Genomic DNA, 14,247 nt, shown 5'->3' with positions numbered 1-14,247 from the left:
TTCTAAAGCAAATACACCCAGGAAAAGAAATATAAAATAGAATTGCAATTAATTTGTTAAACTACTGCTCTACCAATACATTATGTGTGCTTCTGTGTTCTAATTATCTGAGTGCAGGCTTTCTTTTTCTCCCCCCACAGTCCCTGCCCCAGCTTGAACCACCCAAGCACACCAACATGTGCAGGTTTCTGGGAGACTAAAATGTACATTCTACCCAATCACAGTCATATCAGGTAGTCATGAAGTCTAAGCAAGGGAAGAAAAAGAGCTTTTGTGGGGGAAACAAAAAGTAAAATACTCCCACTACAACCTAATCCAATTTCCAATACTTAAGAATGAAATCTAAAAGCATTGGGGGAATCTTATATTCCTGATGGAATCATTTCCAAATACCAGCCCAACAGAACAGACACCACATTAGGATAAATAATAACAATGTATAGTGGCTCTTGAGTTTCCAATTAAAATTTGTATTTAAATAGTTTGCTGGCTACTTTATTACATTTATTTAATCCATGTATACAAAGTTCATGTTTTTAATAAAACACCACAAGCAGCTGAACCCAAAGTTTCTTAACCATGACATCTTTCAAAACTGGAACACTTTTTGCCACTATAGCCAGATTTGTTTCTTTTCCTAAGTGCCCTGGCAAACCAAATGCATTCTTTTTACAAGTCTTGAACCCTGTAGGTTGTAGAACAGACAAGAGATGTTAAACTGCAGTGTCTCAACATGAACAACTCATCCCAAACTTTAAAATACCTCCAAAGAGAAGAGAAAGTAATCAAGAACTGTGGTTCAAGCTGGTATGTGACAGCAAGATGATTTCAATGGCAGAGGCAGTGCTTTCCAACTCATTTCCAACCCATTTGCTTCCCTCAAACTTAACATTCTCTTTTTTTGGCCAGCAGATGTACATGATAAATTCAAATTGGCAAAAGGGACACACACACAGAGACAAACATCTTCTAGTAAAAACTGAGGGAGGGATTTGTTATCTGTTATTTTCAGAAGATTGAATCCTTGTGGTCACCTGGAGTGTAGACCATAAAAAATCTGAAATGGTTTTTCCTTCACAACCCTCACTTTTAGTGAGCCTCACAATTTTTTGGGTATTTGCAAACTAGCTGAAAATATTGCAGACTTCTAGCACACTTTGAGGGGGGGAAAAAGGGAAATGAAAACACTGCACCTCTTACTCTAGATTTTGTGAGCTTTTTATCTTTTCACATTATTAACAGATATAAATGTGTAAATGTTCAGGAAATTGCTATCAATGTTCAGTACTTGGAATTGTATCATAATAATATACAAAAGCAATGATACAGTTCCAGAGAAAAGATCTAAAACACAGAGGAAAGAAACTCTCAGGCACTTGGGTCTAAACTAAGCTGAAGCCAAGAGGGTTTTACAAAGGAGGGCTGGTGACAGAGTGGTCACCCTCAGCATCCTGGGGGTTCTCCTGGCCCCCTCCTCAAAAATCTGCTACCTGGCTCAAAATTGCTGCTCCCCAAACTTCTCACTGATTTCAGGGGCAGAGACCCCATCTTTAAAAAAAACCAAGGAAAAGCCCAAGCACAGCCAAGACCACGAAGGCACCTTATCACTGCCTCTGGTCACCAAGCAACAGTTCTACAAATATGCAAAACTAAAAAAGGGAGAACTGCAGTCTACTGGAAGAGATACTGTAAACACAAGATAACCAGGTAAGGCAATGACAAACCATTATCTGACACTCTTGAAAAGCTCTCCATGTGAACTGCTCTTAAGCCAAGCTGGAACAAACAGCACATGCAGCTAAATTAAAAAAAAATAAAAATCCTAAGCCAAGTTAAATAGTAACCAACATTCACATTTAACCATATAAAGCCTACATTAAAATCCAAAAGGACACTTACAAAATATTATATTACTGTGAACACTGTCAAAAGCTTTGAATAATAGTACACTAAGGAAATATGTAAAAACACACTTTACCTTGTACCTCATTTTGGGGCATGAATGAATGTAGAAACCCATATAATAAAAACAGAGATCAGGAGCTTTTTCATGAAGTTGCCTAGTAAAAGCAATTTCTCTGTGAAAGGAAAGAAAAGACTAATTACATTTGAATACGATTCTTGCAGTCATTTTATCTCTTCATAGTGAAATATTTTACAGCTACCTGGCTCTTGATCTATTTAAAAGGACTAGACCTCTAAAAAATAAAATATGAAGATCATAAACTCCAAACGAATGTTTTTAAAAACCCACACACATAATAAGCTGAAAAATAATACTTAAAAACCAACCAAACAAATCACCAAAACGCACAACACCACGTCAGGCTTAAAAATACTTTCATTTTTGTGTCTTGTCCTGCCAACTGTCAGACTTGCAATTTAAATAAAAGTGATTAAGAGCCTCTATTTAACAGTTTTGTTATTAATATTCATGTATACTGGAATTCTACAGAAATCTGGCCCATCTATTGCACAGACTGGCTCAGGAAACCAGAGTATTTTTAAAGAATAAGTTTCAAGGATAAGCCTCTTGTTTGTTCCATCATTGGTGTTCCAACAATTTTGCATGTAAAAACATTCATTTTTATGCAACAAAAGGTATTTTTCACCCATCCCATGACTGTTGGTACGATTTTCTCGTTCATTCTGAAAGAAAAGTGTCAGTGTATTCCAAAATAAGTTTGCTTTTTATTTCACTGGCACAAGGAAAGCAGCACTATCACAAAGGCTCAGTCAGTGCTTCCTCTATAAGGATCGTTTTTACAGCATTTCTAACTCTGCAGATCATTTTTGTAACCAATTTGGTAAAACATGGATGTTGGTTCTTGCTTTCAATGACAAAGGAATAAGATGCTCATTGCAGGGGGGTTGGAGCAGATGACCCTTAAAAGGTCCCTTCCAACACAAACCCCTCTATGATCTAAGACATGAGCACATGCATATAGGAACCATACACAAATACTGGAGATTCTTTATCATTTAATGTTAAATTAGTAATAAAGATGTTTAGATGTACTGAAAATTTAACATTTCAGTTGTGTGTAGTTTGCTGAGACCATCATGAGTTATAACTCTCTATCCATATATGCACCTGTTCAAAAACAAGGGTCTGTCTAGAAACTGAATCTATTCCATAGCTTAAAACCCAGGCAAATACAATAGATTCCAGAAGTGAGATTTATACCTCTAAAAAAAAGTACAGAGATGCACTTCCTATACATAATCTTCACAAGCCATAGCATGAAATTAAACCACCTTACTGTTTTCATGCAGGTTATCCTGGCCCTAATTAATCAAACACCTTCCTGCAATTCAAAAGCTGGAATACTGCAGGGGAAAAGCATTATTGTTGCATTTCAACAACCCTTAAAGGTTCTTTCCAATTGGACTATACCACAAGATCTAATAAAAGGACTGCCAAAGAAAAGAGACCATGGACTTGCAACTACCTTTTTGCAAACCTTTCATTTATGGTCCTCTCTATATCTATAAGGAGTTAGAATGGCACAAGAGGAGTCAGGTAGTGAAAAAAACACTGATCTCATCAATACAAAATTCAAATTCAGTATTTCAGTGCTACACAGCCCCATTCCAAAAGAAGTTCAAGTACCTGTCCTCCTGCTAAAGAGAGATTATGAATACTAGGATTGTCTACTATTCATAATCTTAAGTAGCAGGGGGAAGGTTTAACTTTCTGATCATATGAACAGGAGTCACTCAGTATTTCAGGATTTTTTTTTTTTTTCCTTTGGTAAGACTGGTATTTCCAAGCAGCTTCTTCTCCCCTCATTCTTTAACACATGCCTACATATTTCAAATGATCCTCAAATCCCATCCTTTCCACGACTCAGCAGCAAAAATTCTCCCAGTGGCATGAAGTGGAAGTGACAGCACTGCGAGGCAGTTTAACCTCCTCAGGGTAAAATTGGCAACAGCTTTGATGGTATCAGATTCCTCTTCAACTTCCTCAATCCTCCCTAACTCAACCTTTTTTTTTTTTCCTCCCTCTTTGAAAGAAAGAACAAGGTTGGCTCCCTCTAAGACTGTTGGGAACTCGTTTTTATTGCCTTAAATGCCACAGAATTTATAAGCTGCTCTTTCACAAGTTGAGCCATGGTGCACTGACACAGCTTTAAATTTATTATACAGAAAATTTAAAATCATTTCAAGAATTCATAAGCATGGATTATGTCAGTCTATTATTACATAAAGTAATGTGATATGTACAAATACTAAAAAAAACAACTCTTAAGAGGACTTAGTGTTTTATCTTATATGTTCAGCTTGCAAGGAAAAAATAGTCTAATTTCAAATATCTAGCATATGTAATAAAATACTTCTACAAATCTAACAGAAAATAGATCAATTCCAAGTCACTGGAGTTCCAATGTTTTTCTACATTTGTTAATTCTGATTAATTCTATAAAATCACCAGTGCCACTGAAAGCCTCAGAAAAATGACACTTTAGATCCTTTTAGCTGCAGACCACTGGAGAAGCTACAGCAGCAGCTTCATTAATGCTCACAATGACTTTGAAGTTGGCCCTGATTTGTGCTGGAACTGCAGCAGATGACACCCAGAGGTCCCTCCTGACATGATTCTACAGTTTGTCCTTCATATAAAGATTATTCAGAAATCACAAAATTCACTCCTCCAAAGAGAATACACCCAAAGGGAGAATTAAAAAAAAAAAAATAGAGATTTTGATTAGAATCTCTTGATTTCCTAAGAATCTAAACAAATTCAGATTAGACTTTTGAGAGATTAAATTGCACAGGGTTTATTAGTTATAAAAAGGAAAAGTTTATGAAGTAACTGTGATACAAAGTTTCCTATAAACAGTGTTTGGGCGTTATGTAGTTCCAGTCATGCCATTTACCCACCCTGCTGGGTAACACTAAAAATGAGCTGAGAAGCTCCACCTACAGAGAAGATGCCTTGGAGAAAGAAGAAAGCTGGACCTCACAACTCCTGTGCTTCTTTTGCACCTGAAGGTGCAAAAGGTTCAGTGCAAACCTCAACAGGCAAAAAGAACTTGTGCTGCAGCAGCTTCTCAAACTCAAACTTGAAAACAATGTGTCTGCCATGAGGTTCAAACCCAGTTTGCTTCACCAGAACCTCCCTGGGAACACCACATGTCTGTGACCAACTCACTTCATGTAAATAGAGAAGCAAAAAGGTAAGGAAAAAAAATGAGATGCACAAGTATTTCCACTCACTAAGGGGTTTTTTTTCCCCCCTTATAATAACAATGGAATCATAAAATTGCTTATGAAAGAAAAACAGTAACTTGCAATTTCACATACAAGTCTAGTTCACAGTGAAAAGCATTACCCACTATTCCTACTGTTTTGCAAGGCTGTTGATAATTAATTTAAGGCTTTAAAATTCATAGGATTACTCTCTCCATCAGCCTTTCTAAAGGCAAAGATAATGAGATTAACATACCTGAAAAATATACTTAGTGCTAGTACAGCAGGAGACTACTAATTCAGAAGACAATGTTTTTTAGGTACTCTGTTATTTATGATCTCAATGTGCATAAAACTATAAAAGTGATTAATTTCGTTTGCTGACTAAGCTAAGAAAAAGGTCAAAGGAAAAATTATTTCTACTCAAACAAAAAAGGGGCTTTTCCTGCTGAAACCAAGCAATACTAAATTATTTTCAGGGGCAATAAAAACTAGGTATTTTGTTTCTGAGTGTTCCCTTAATCTGTAAAAGTATTCAGCTAACGAGAAAGATACATCCCTAGTCATGATGACAATTAAAAATTTATTTGGAATGCGACCAACCACAGAGAATTAAAAAAAAACCAACCAAAAAAATCAACCAGAAATACTTTGTTAGGTATAGTGTTACCAGTATATGTTTAGACTGAAAATAAAAGCACAAGTTTAGAGACAAGTATCAATTCTTACTATTACAACCAACCAGATAATGAAAATGTCCTCTTACCGTAATGCAGAGTAGACTCCCAAGGATAAGAAAGAAAAGTCTGGGTCGTAGTACAGATAGACAGAGGACACACAGTAGGGCAGGATATCAATGACACCAACAGCAATTATCTTCCCATCCAGCCAGTACTGCTGGTGGAAAGATCCATAGCCACATTCTGGTCCATTTGGGGCATGCTCTGCCTAAGAGAAAACAGGAGAGGGATGTGACTGTCTGACACAATTCCAGCGTGAAAACAATTTCAGAAAGAATTTTAACACACAACTAAATGCTGTGAAAATTTACTCTGGCCTTCCGTGTTCAGGAAAAGAAGGAATTTGAAAAGCAGGGAAAACAATGTTATTTCACTGGATCATTTGTGACTTTGCTGTATTTGTAATGGGTAAACCCCACACATCACACATCCCAAACACAAATATGAAATAGCCATTGAGCATTTATGGGACTGCCATGATCAAACCAGGTGATTCACCAAGTTATTAATGCATTATGACATGCAAGCAAATTCTGCAGACACCCTTTAATGTGACCAACCTACTCTGCAACAAGAGGCAAAGTCCAAGGGCAGAAAGGTGAATGCCATGTCCCTGTGCCAGCCCTTCCCAAGGACCATTCTGTTCCTCTCCTCTATGTCCTCAGGCACTGGCAGCTCTCTGGCCACAGAGTTTCTCACAGTGGCCATTAAATTTACTTCAGAGGAGAATTTCATAAAAAGAAGTGAACAGTTAATTCTTTATGTAACATGGTTTACTCTCTCTATAACTGATGAAATACTTTTTATCTAAGAACCTGAAACTGTGTTGCAACAAAAATGTGTGGCACTACTTCTTTGTCAGCCCACACCAGAGTATCTGCTGCAAAAACACCAAGGAACTGGCTATTGTTGTGTGCTGTGGTTTTGGATGTGAAGTTTGCCTCTGGATGGGGTAAAGCACCTCAAGCCAGAAACTCATGCTTCGAGTTAAGAAGAAAATGATCTCCTAATTTAAACTGTATTACACAACCAACTTGGGCATGCCATTTTCTCCCACGTCAAGTTTACTTTAATCCCGAATTCCACTGTGCTCAACTTAATTATCCATCTAGTCATGTTTTCCACTGCATCGCCAGGTCTTCAGAAAGCTGCTTCTCACTCAATAAATCCGACAATATTGCCTGCTATTACCAACTGTTTTGCATTACAACAACAGAAGGTGGGTTTAATCAAGTATTTTGATACAGTAGCACAGGCTGAAGAGATGATGGGCAGGAGAAATTACTCTAATTGGTACCACATGTGTCAAAAGAAATCAATCACGTGAGCAAAAAATCATTCCAAGTGACTCACCCAACCAGTAAGTCCCAAAACAAAGGCCACATAACAAAATGTCTGCATTTTTACATAGTTATAGAGCACGAAACTAGATGTGGTGCTAGGAATACTCTAAAAGCTAAATGGTTAAACATTTGAGAGCTCCATCTGCAGTATATGAGGATATTAAAGTCAGATATAGCACATTACACTGGGTTTCCCCCTCTTCAGGTAAAACCTACTTATGCAACAGTTAAGGTTTCATTCTGTATCCTCAATTTTTCAGCAGAGCCAAATGAAATCACGTGGTCAGTGGTCCCTCAAGTAAGAGATGTTGTCTAAGGATTTCTCAGCACAGGTCAGGTTCTTTTCTCAGCTATCAGGGTGCAGCCAGTGACAAAAAATGAAACATCTCCTCAAAGCCATAGGGAAATGTGATTGGTAATAAAATCCAGACTTGCCTAAAGAAGTTTCAGTTAAAACAGATTTTCATTCTTTGCCAAAAATTCATCATATAGGATTTAATGATGTTACGACAGATAGTCTCTTAGCCAGTATGGAAAAGATTTTCACCCAAAGCAAAGTCTTCTGAAGTTAAACAAATGTTGTGCCTGTGTGTGACCCCAAACCTCCAAAGAGCATCACATGGAACTGGAACTCTGCAAACTGAAGTTAAAAACTTCTGGTAAAGTACAACCTACAGTTATTTCACTAATGCAATTACAGTAAAATGTCATGAACATAAAAGGGTCTATGCTCTGTAACAAACATAATGAGCACAGCACTGATCTCAGGCAGAATGTTCAGGGATCCCCATTACATTAAGCAAATAACATTTTAAAAAGAGTAAGACTTTCCTCCTCCTTCAAAAGTTCTCATACAATGTAATCCTTTGTAATGCTTGTCAGGATTACCTTTTCTCCCATTTCTCAATGAATACTTGGCTCCTTTAGCTTGATTTCCTAAGCACCATCTAGGCAATTTGACCTGAAACAGGTCTAGAACATGAAACATTTACCTGAAGCAGGTTATACCATTCCCTACTACTGACATCTCCACTGGGACCATGTTTGTCAAGGGTGATGTAAAATATACCACTGACATCAGGTGAGCAAGACCCAGCAGAAGGAGCTTACCTTATCTAACTAAAATTATGCCTTAGCCTGGAAACAATCCAGAGGGACCAATTTATTTAAAATTAACAGTTCATACTCATATTTCAATACAATGAATTATTACAATTTGATTATATCAGGGAAAAAAGAAAAAAAGAACTAAATCCAGGAACAAAACCACATAATTTTCTCTCCAATGTTTAGACTTCTATGCAGAGAAAAATACAATATATTTCATTACATGTTAATTTTACCTGTCTTCATATTCTGCTAGCTAATGATTCCATGAACACATTTGATTGCTTATATTTTAGAATACATTATTAAAATTTAAATATTTAATAGAACTGGTATTATATATTGCCCAATTAGTACATCTCAATGTAATAACTGCTTATAATTGAACTTCAATGATGGTGAGAGTGCTCAATTATCTTCGAGGCACATTGGTCATTCTTTAATTTTAAGAGGTGTTTTACTCATAATTACCAAAAATGGGTCCTGCCCATACGCTCCATGATTATTTTTCTCTGGAAGGTTTCACGAAATTTCATATTTTGAACTTTTCCATTTTACCCTCCCTGTGGATGGAGGGAGGAGGAAGTTATGAAATCCATGCTATCCCTTACTCAGAGAAAAAAAAAATAAAAAAAAAAGGCAGGAAACTCTTGACTCCCACACTCCAGTGGAAATTATTTGCCGAATAAGCAAAGTGATTAATTCCAGCAGTTCCTTTCCCAATGGCACACACACACACAACCCACCATATGGCAGATTTCTATCCCTTGGTTAGGAAGGTATTATTCCCTTTTCAGTACCCTGTCTTCCTTTCATTAGGGATTATGGAGATGCTGTGAAAGCAGCTGACAAACACAGGCTGAGGCAGCAGAGGCAGCACTGCAGGTTTGTGTTAAGGAAAGGCAGCAATGCACTCTCAGGATAAAAAGGCCAATGAGGAACACAGGAAATCCAATCTGAATGGAAGGACGGAGGTTTTAACTCAGAAGAGGGACAAATAATGGTACTGGTGGAGTCTCCATCCTTGGAGATGTTCAAAACCCACAGTCCTGGACAACTTCCTGCTCCAGTCTGCTCGAGCAGGGGGTTGGACTAGGTGAGCTCAATGTGTCCCTTCAAACCTGAACAGCTCTGTGATTCCAGATCAAAACAAAGTAAATCAACTTGCAGCATCCAAATATGACACTCCTTACAGAGCTAACTTCTGCACCTGACTGGAAAAGTTTGGAATTTGAGCTACACTCACAGTAAGCTTAAAATCCTAAAAGGATTAGTGAAGCTGTGAGGGCACAAAGGACTTCAGTTGCAAGGGACTTTGAGCATCACTCTACAAACATCGTGGAGATGATGGAAAAAAAAGCAACTTGCCAAAATCTCTACATGAAATGTGTTTTGATTTAGTCCCGAGCGATGTATCAAATGTAAGTAAAATATGACATCCTACAGAAGGTGATCCTGGGATTTACAGACCTGTAACGCTGTCATTTATTATTAGATCAGTGAGAATTAAGTATCAAATCAATAAACAAAATAATGCAAAGCAGAAGCTGATGTGCTTTTGAAGAGCAAAGACTGAGATTCACAAGCATCTTTCAGTTCTCTAGAATTCAAAAGCCTCTTCATACGTATAACAGGAAACAAAGTGAGAACAAATGATCATTTGCACAACAGAAAATAGATCCCTTTCCCTTGTGCTGGATCCAGGTTCTCCAGACTCGTAGGTGAATCACTCAAGAATCACTGAAGGATGCTGCAGCAAAACAAGATCATTATTGAAAAGTATTCAGGACAGTTAAAAAAGAACTGAGGGTAAACAGCTACAGAAAGATCCCATAATACTGATTTACTAAAAGTTCATAAATCCACAGAGCATAAATACATGCAGGAAAAAATATTGCTGTAGACACACCCAAAACAATGGGTATAAATTTCCAGTTCTTTCTAAAAGATTATTTTGACAGGAGCATTATGAAATCGACAATTTAATGCTTAACATCAGTCAGGATGAAAAAAAAAAAGATTAAAGAGCAGTTAGAGAGTAATTTGAAAACAAAACAAAATCATCCTTTGCCTGCAGAATGCCACAGCACATCCAAGGGCTGAGGCTCATTCCAAGATGACATGGAAGAACTTGAGGAGACCAAGCACTGAGATGATTATTAGTGATGATGACACTGGCCCAGAACATCCTCCTAATTCCCTGAGCACTAAAAACTAGGAATCACTCCGAGCAGTCCAGATTTTCCTTGTGCCCTTCTCCCCCTGACAACAACAGGGTACCAGGGCACAGGATTTTGGGTGAGTCCTGCAGGCCATTCTGTGCTGAACCATGACCACCATTCCTCTCCCAGCGAGGCTGTATTTGTGTATGTGAAGTGGTAAAATGGCAAATGTTTAAAAGTAGCCTCTAAAACAAAAGCATGAATAAAATAATATTCAAACTTCTCTTTACGTGACCCTGTTTACTGCTAGAAAACTGCCTAGTTTTCTGCTACTATGCACTGTATCATTCCTTTTAAAGCATTCATTTTTTTGTGCCAGAGCCCCTAGCCAAAACAGAAACCAAACTGAATAATAAATTGAGAAAACAAAAGAGACAGGAAGAGTTTGGGTGTTCATACTATTTGCAGCTAATAATAACATTAAAAATTCAAAAACCGACAAATTGAAAACATGTAAGGTTTAAATTCTATTTTAAATTATTTTTGCTCAAAAGAGTAAACAGACTTACACACTGCTAGATTTGCTTGTGGCAACTGCTTCAGAATAAAGAATTTCAAGAATCCCGTGGCCTCTGATATATAACCCCTTTTATTTAACTTCATCTAATTGAAGACATCTGTAGTGGTGCCACACAAAATTTAATTCAAGCTTCGAAATGTCAATAAAAAGTGTCTGTAAGAAACAATATCAGTACAAACCTGGCAGGGCAGTGTGCATCAACATCTACGTAGCCACACAAAATTAAGAATATAATGGCAGTCTGCTGCCCGAGTTGACGAGGTGATAAAAGCCCTTTTCCTATAAAGTCTAATGAGCTCTATTACTCTTCAGCTTTCAGGAATGTAAAGGCCAGTGGACTGAGCAGAGAAAAGCAACAAACTCTGCACACATGGATTCATTCAAAGTGCCACAGATCAAATTACCAGTGTAATTACTATAACCTGACAATTTCATTACAGTCACGAGGCCCTTCACTCTTCAACACTAACAAGAAAGACAGTGCAAGAAACCCACAGCAGTTTGCTTACTTGAAATGAAAGAACAGCATCTCTCCTCAACTTTTACCTCAGGTTGGAGTCAAATACAAGTTTGGCAAGTTATACATACTCTTCTTTTCATAGAAATAAATCAAAACCCAGCAAAGACACAGCACTTTCTGCTTCTGCCTTCTAATGCAGTGCTGTGAAATTCAGTGGTAGCTTATTACCCAGCAGCACAGCAGTATCTTCCTTACCAGTTGGTGATGATAGAAATTCTGTGCCACCCACCTATGCCAGAATGGTTGGCTGACTACAGAGAGTGTAGGAGAAAAAATACATTAATTTCAGAACAAATGCCTACCTCCAGAGGAGAATCACACAGGAATCGTGTGAACTGCAGCGGGGTGGATTCATCAGGAACATGTGCCCAAGAAGACAGTTCAAATATGCAAAGCAGAAGAACAAAGAAAACTATTAGCAGTACTATAAGATACATTAATAGTCAAATACACTCTTTAAAAACCATATATTTGAAAAGCATCATCAGATTTTAAATTAAATTTCCATAAACAAACCCTCACATTCTGTTTAGAAGTACAAATAGATACAGTGATTAACTATCCAAAGTACTTCCTTTCCTATAAAATAGAAGATGGTTTTTAAATACTTGATGTGAGAGAATTATCACCTTGTAATACAGGTCTGTTTCTGGTGTCCTTTATTTTAAATTACACATTACCCTTTCCTGTGACTCCCTTCAACAAAGAATCTTTTCCCATTGATTCTACCTGCCCTACCACTAAAGCAAGGGGGCCAGGGCCCTCATAATTCTTAAAATAAATTAAGTCACTTTACATTCAAAATCAAAAGCAAACCAGCCCATTTTAAGTCTAGAGAAGAGGAAGGGAAAAGACAAAAAAAAAAAAAAATCAACCTCCTGAAAGTGCATTTCAAACCCAGATTTTTTACTCAGTAGAAAATGATGTGCTGTAGATAATCAACCAAAAAGGTAATATTTTAATGATCTGGGGTTTGTCCAAGGTTCTAAGAGTAATGAAATATAACACTTATTCACTACCATTTAGTTATTTGATACAAATACTTCCTTATTAATAGATTCCACATTAAACATGTTACGAAGTTCTAGTATGTATTTAACCCCAAAACATTCCCTTGTTAAATAACTAGTATGTGTTACACAGTTTAATTCCCCCTCTTGTATTAGCTGAGTGATTTAATAAGTCAGCAGTTCACAAACTGCAAAGTAATAGTAAACAGGAATATTTAATTAAAAGTTTGATAAAAAGAATATATAAAGACACCTACAAAAACCTGACTGCTGTTAAGGATTCTATTAAGTTCTGGGATTTATTAATTAAAGGGGAATACAAAACAAAAAAAAGGGGTGATTGCTTGTCAGTCATCCCATTTTACCCAGGGAAGGGGAGGAGAGGAAGGCAGGCAACAATAAAAAGAACCAACAGTGTAAGTTGCTGACTTAGAACAGAGTTCAAGATACAGCCCAAGGAAGTGAAACTTTCTCTTTTCTTCAGGAAGTGCTACAAAGCAGATTTTAGAAATGAAAACAAGCCTCTGGTAGACATTGATGTTGATCTGCAAACATTAACTGGCCCACTGCAGCTCAAAGTGAAGACAACCTTAACCTCTAGGGCTGTGTCTCTAACCAAGTGCATCTGGGGATGCTAAAAGAGTCAGGACTTTGCAGAAGTCCTTTCCCTCTCAAACACAGCAGCAGCTGATCTCTGGATGAACAATAAACCTTAGGACAAAGACCTTATGGAATAACACTGAATTTCATACAGTGCTGGTGCAGGCAGGGGATTGTGCATTACCTACAAAGGTAATTAAAAATTTGAATTTTTGAGCCATTTTCCCGTAATAAAAGAGCAGAGTTACAAATTCCTACACTCTGAGTGCATCAGTCCCTACAGTCAATGTTTTTAGAAAGTGCAGGTTTCAGAAAAAATAAACCATGTGTTACTAATTTTCGTGTCAGAAGACCCCCAATAGTTCTTGATCTGTAACTTTAGCTTTACAGTGCAAGTTAAACCCTACGGTGAGAAAACTGTGCCCACAACACTTTTCAAATAGTTTTATCAATTCTCCAGGCCCTGCTGTCCAATCCCTTGGCTTTGAGGGTGAGGGGGGACTTTTTAAGTGCACCTAAGCATAACTTCCCCTTGCTGGGGAGTATATCCTGTTACAGCTGTGCTGCTGGCTTGGAGAAAATTCCAACTGCACTTGAATTTGGATCACAATCTTAAGGGGAAAAAAAAACATTGCAAGTCTTGTTATATATTATTAATTATTATTAAACAATTTTCTTAATCAAATCCTCAAAAAATTCAGAAGACACTGAATCTTCCCTAGATGTCAATTAAGAAACACCAAAAAAACCAATAATTTATTGCTGCAGGTTTATTCATTTTCTTTTTAAGGAAGAATTTAAATCACACATAGAGCTGGAGAGTATAATAAATATTTTATATCCACTGATCTCTGTTGTTATCTTCCCTTACTCTCCTCTCCTATCCCCAAAGCCACAGCACTTACATCATAACTCAGGAATATACTTATTTAAAAAAGAAGAAAACATAAGATTCAGTTTCTAAATGAACAAACTCACTGCAAGACTAT

The 14,247-nt window shown here is 37.2% G+C and overlaps 1 protein-coding gene across 5 annotated transcripts in view; it reads right to left on the bottom strand.

Moving 5' to 3' along the window:
• The window catches only part of ATE1 (arginyltransferase 1), a 74,654-nt gene that overhangs the window by 43,791 nt on the left and 16,616 nt on the right, over positions 1-14,247 (bottom strand). For all 5 annotated transcript variants that reach the window (XM_027655220.1, XM_027655221.1, XM_027655218.1 and 2 more), the window contains exons 8-10: positions 11,951-11,983; positions 5,963-6,144; positions 1,979-2,078 (exon numbers count right to left, since the gene is read on the bottom strand). In XM_027655220.1, coding sequence (XP_027511021.1) covers positions 1,979-2,078; positions 5,963-6,144; positions 11,951-11,983 — 315 coding nt within the window. The remainder of the gene's footprint in view (positions 1-1,978; positions 2,079-5,962; positions 6,145-11,950; positions 11,984-14,247) is intronic.

The sequence above is a fragment of the Corapipo altera genome, unplaced genomic scaffold (genome assembly GCF_003945725.1).
Source record: "Corapipo altera isolate COAL_440 unplaced genomic scaffold, ASM394572v1 180, whole genome shotgun sequence".
NCBI classification, from domain to species: Eukaryota; Metazoa; Chordata; class Aves; order Passeriformes; family Pipridae; genus Corapipo; species Corapipo altera.
This window is presented reverse-complemented; position numbering and strand designations above follow the sequence as displayed.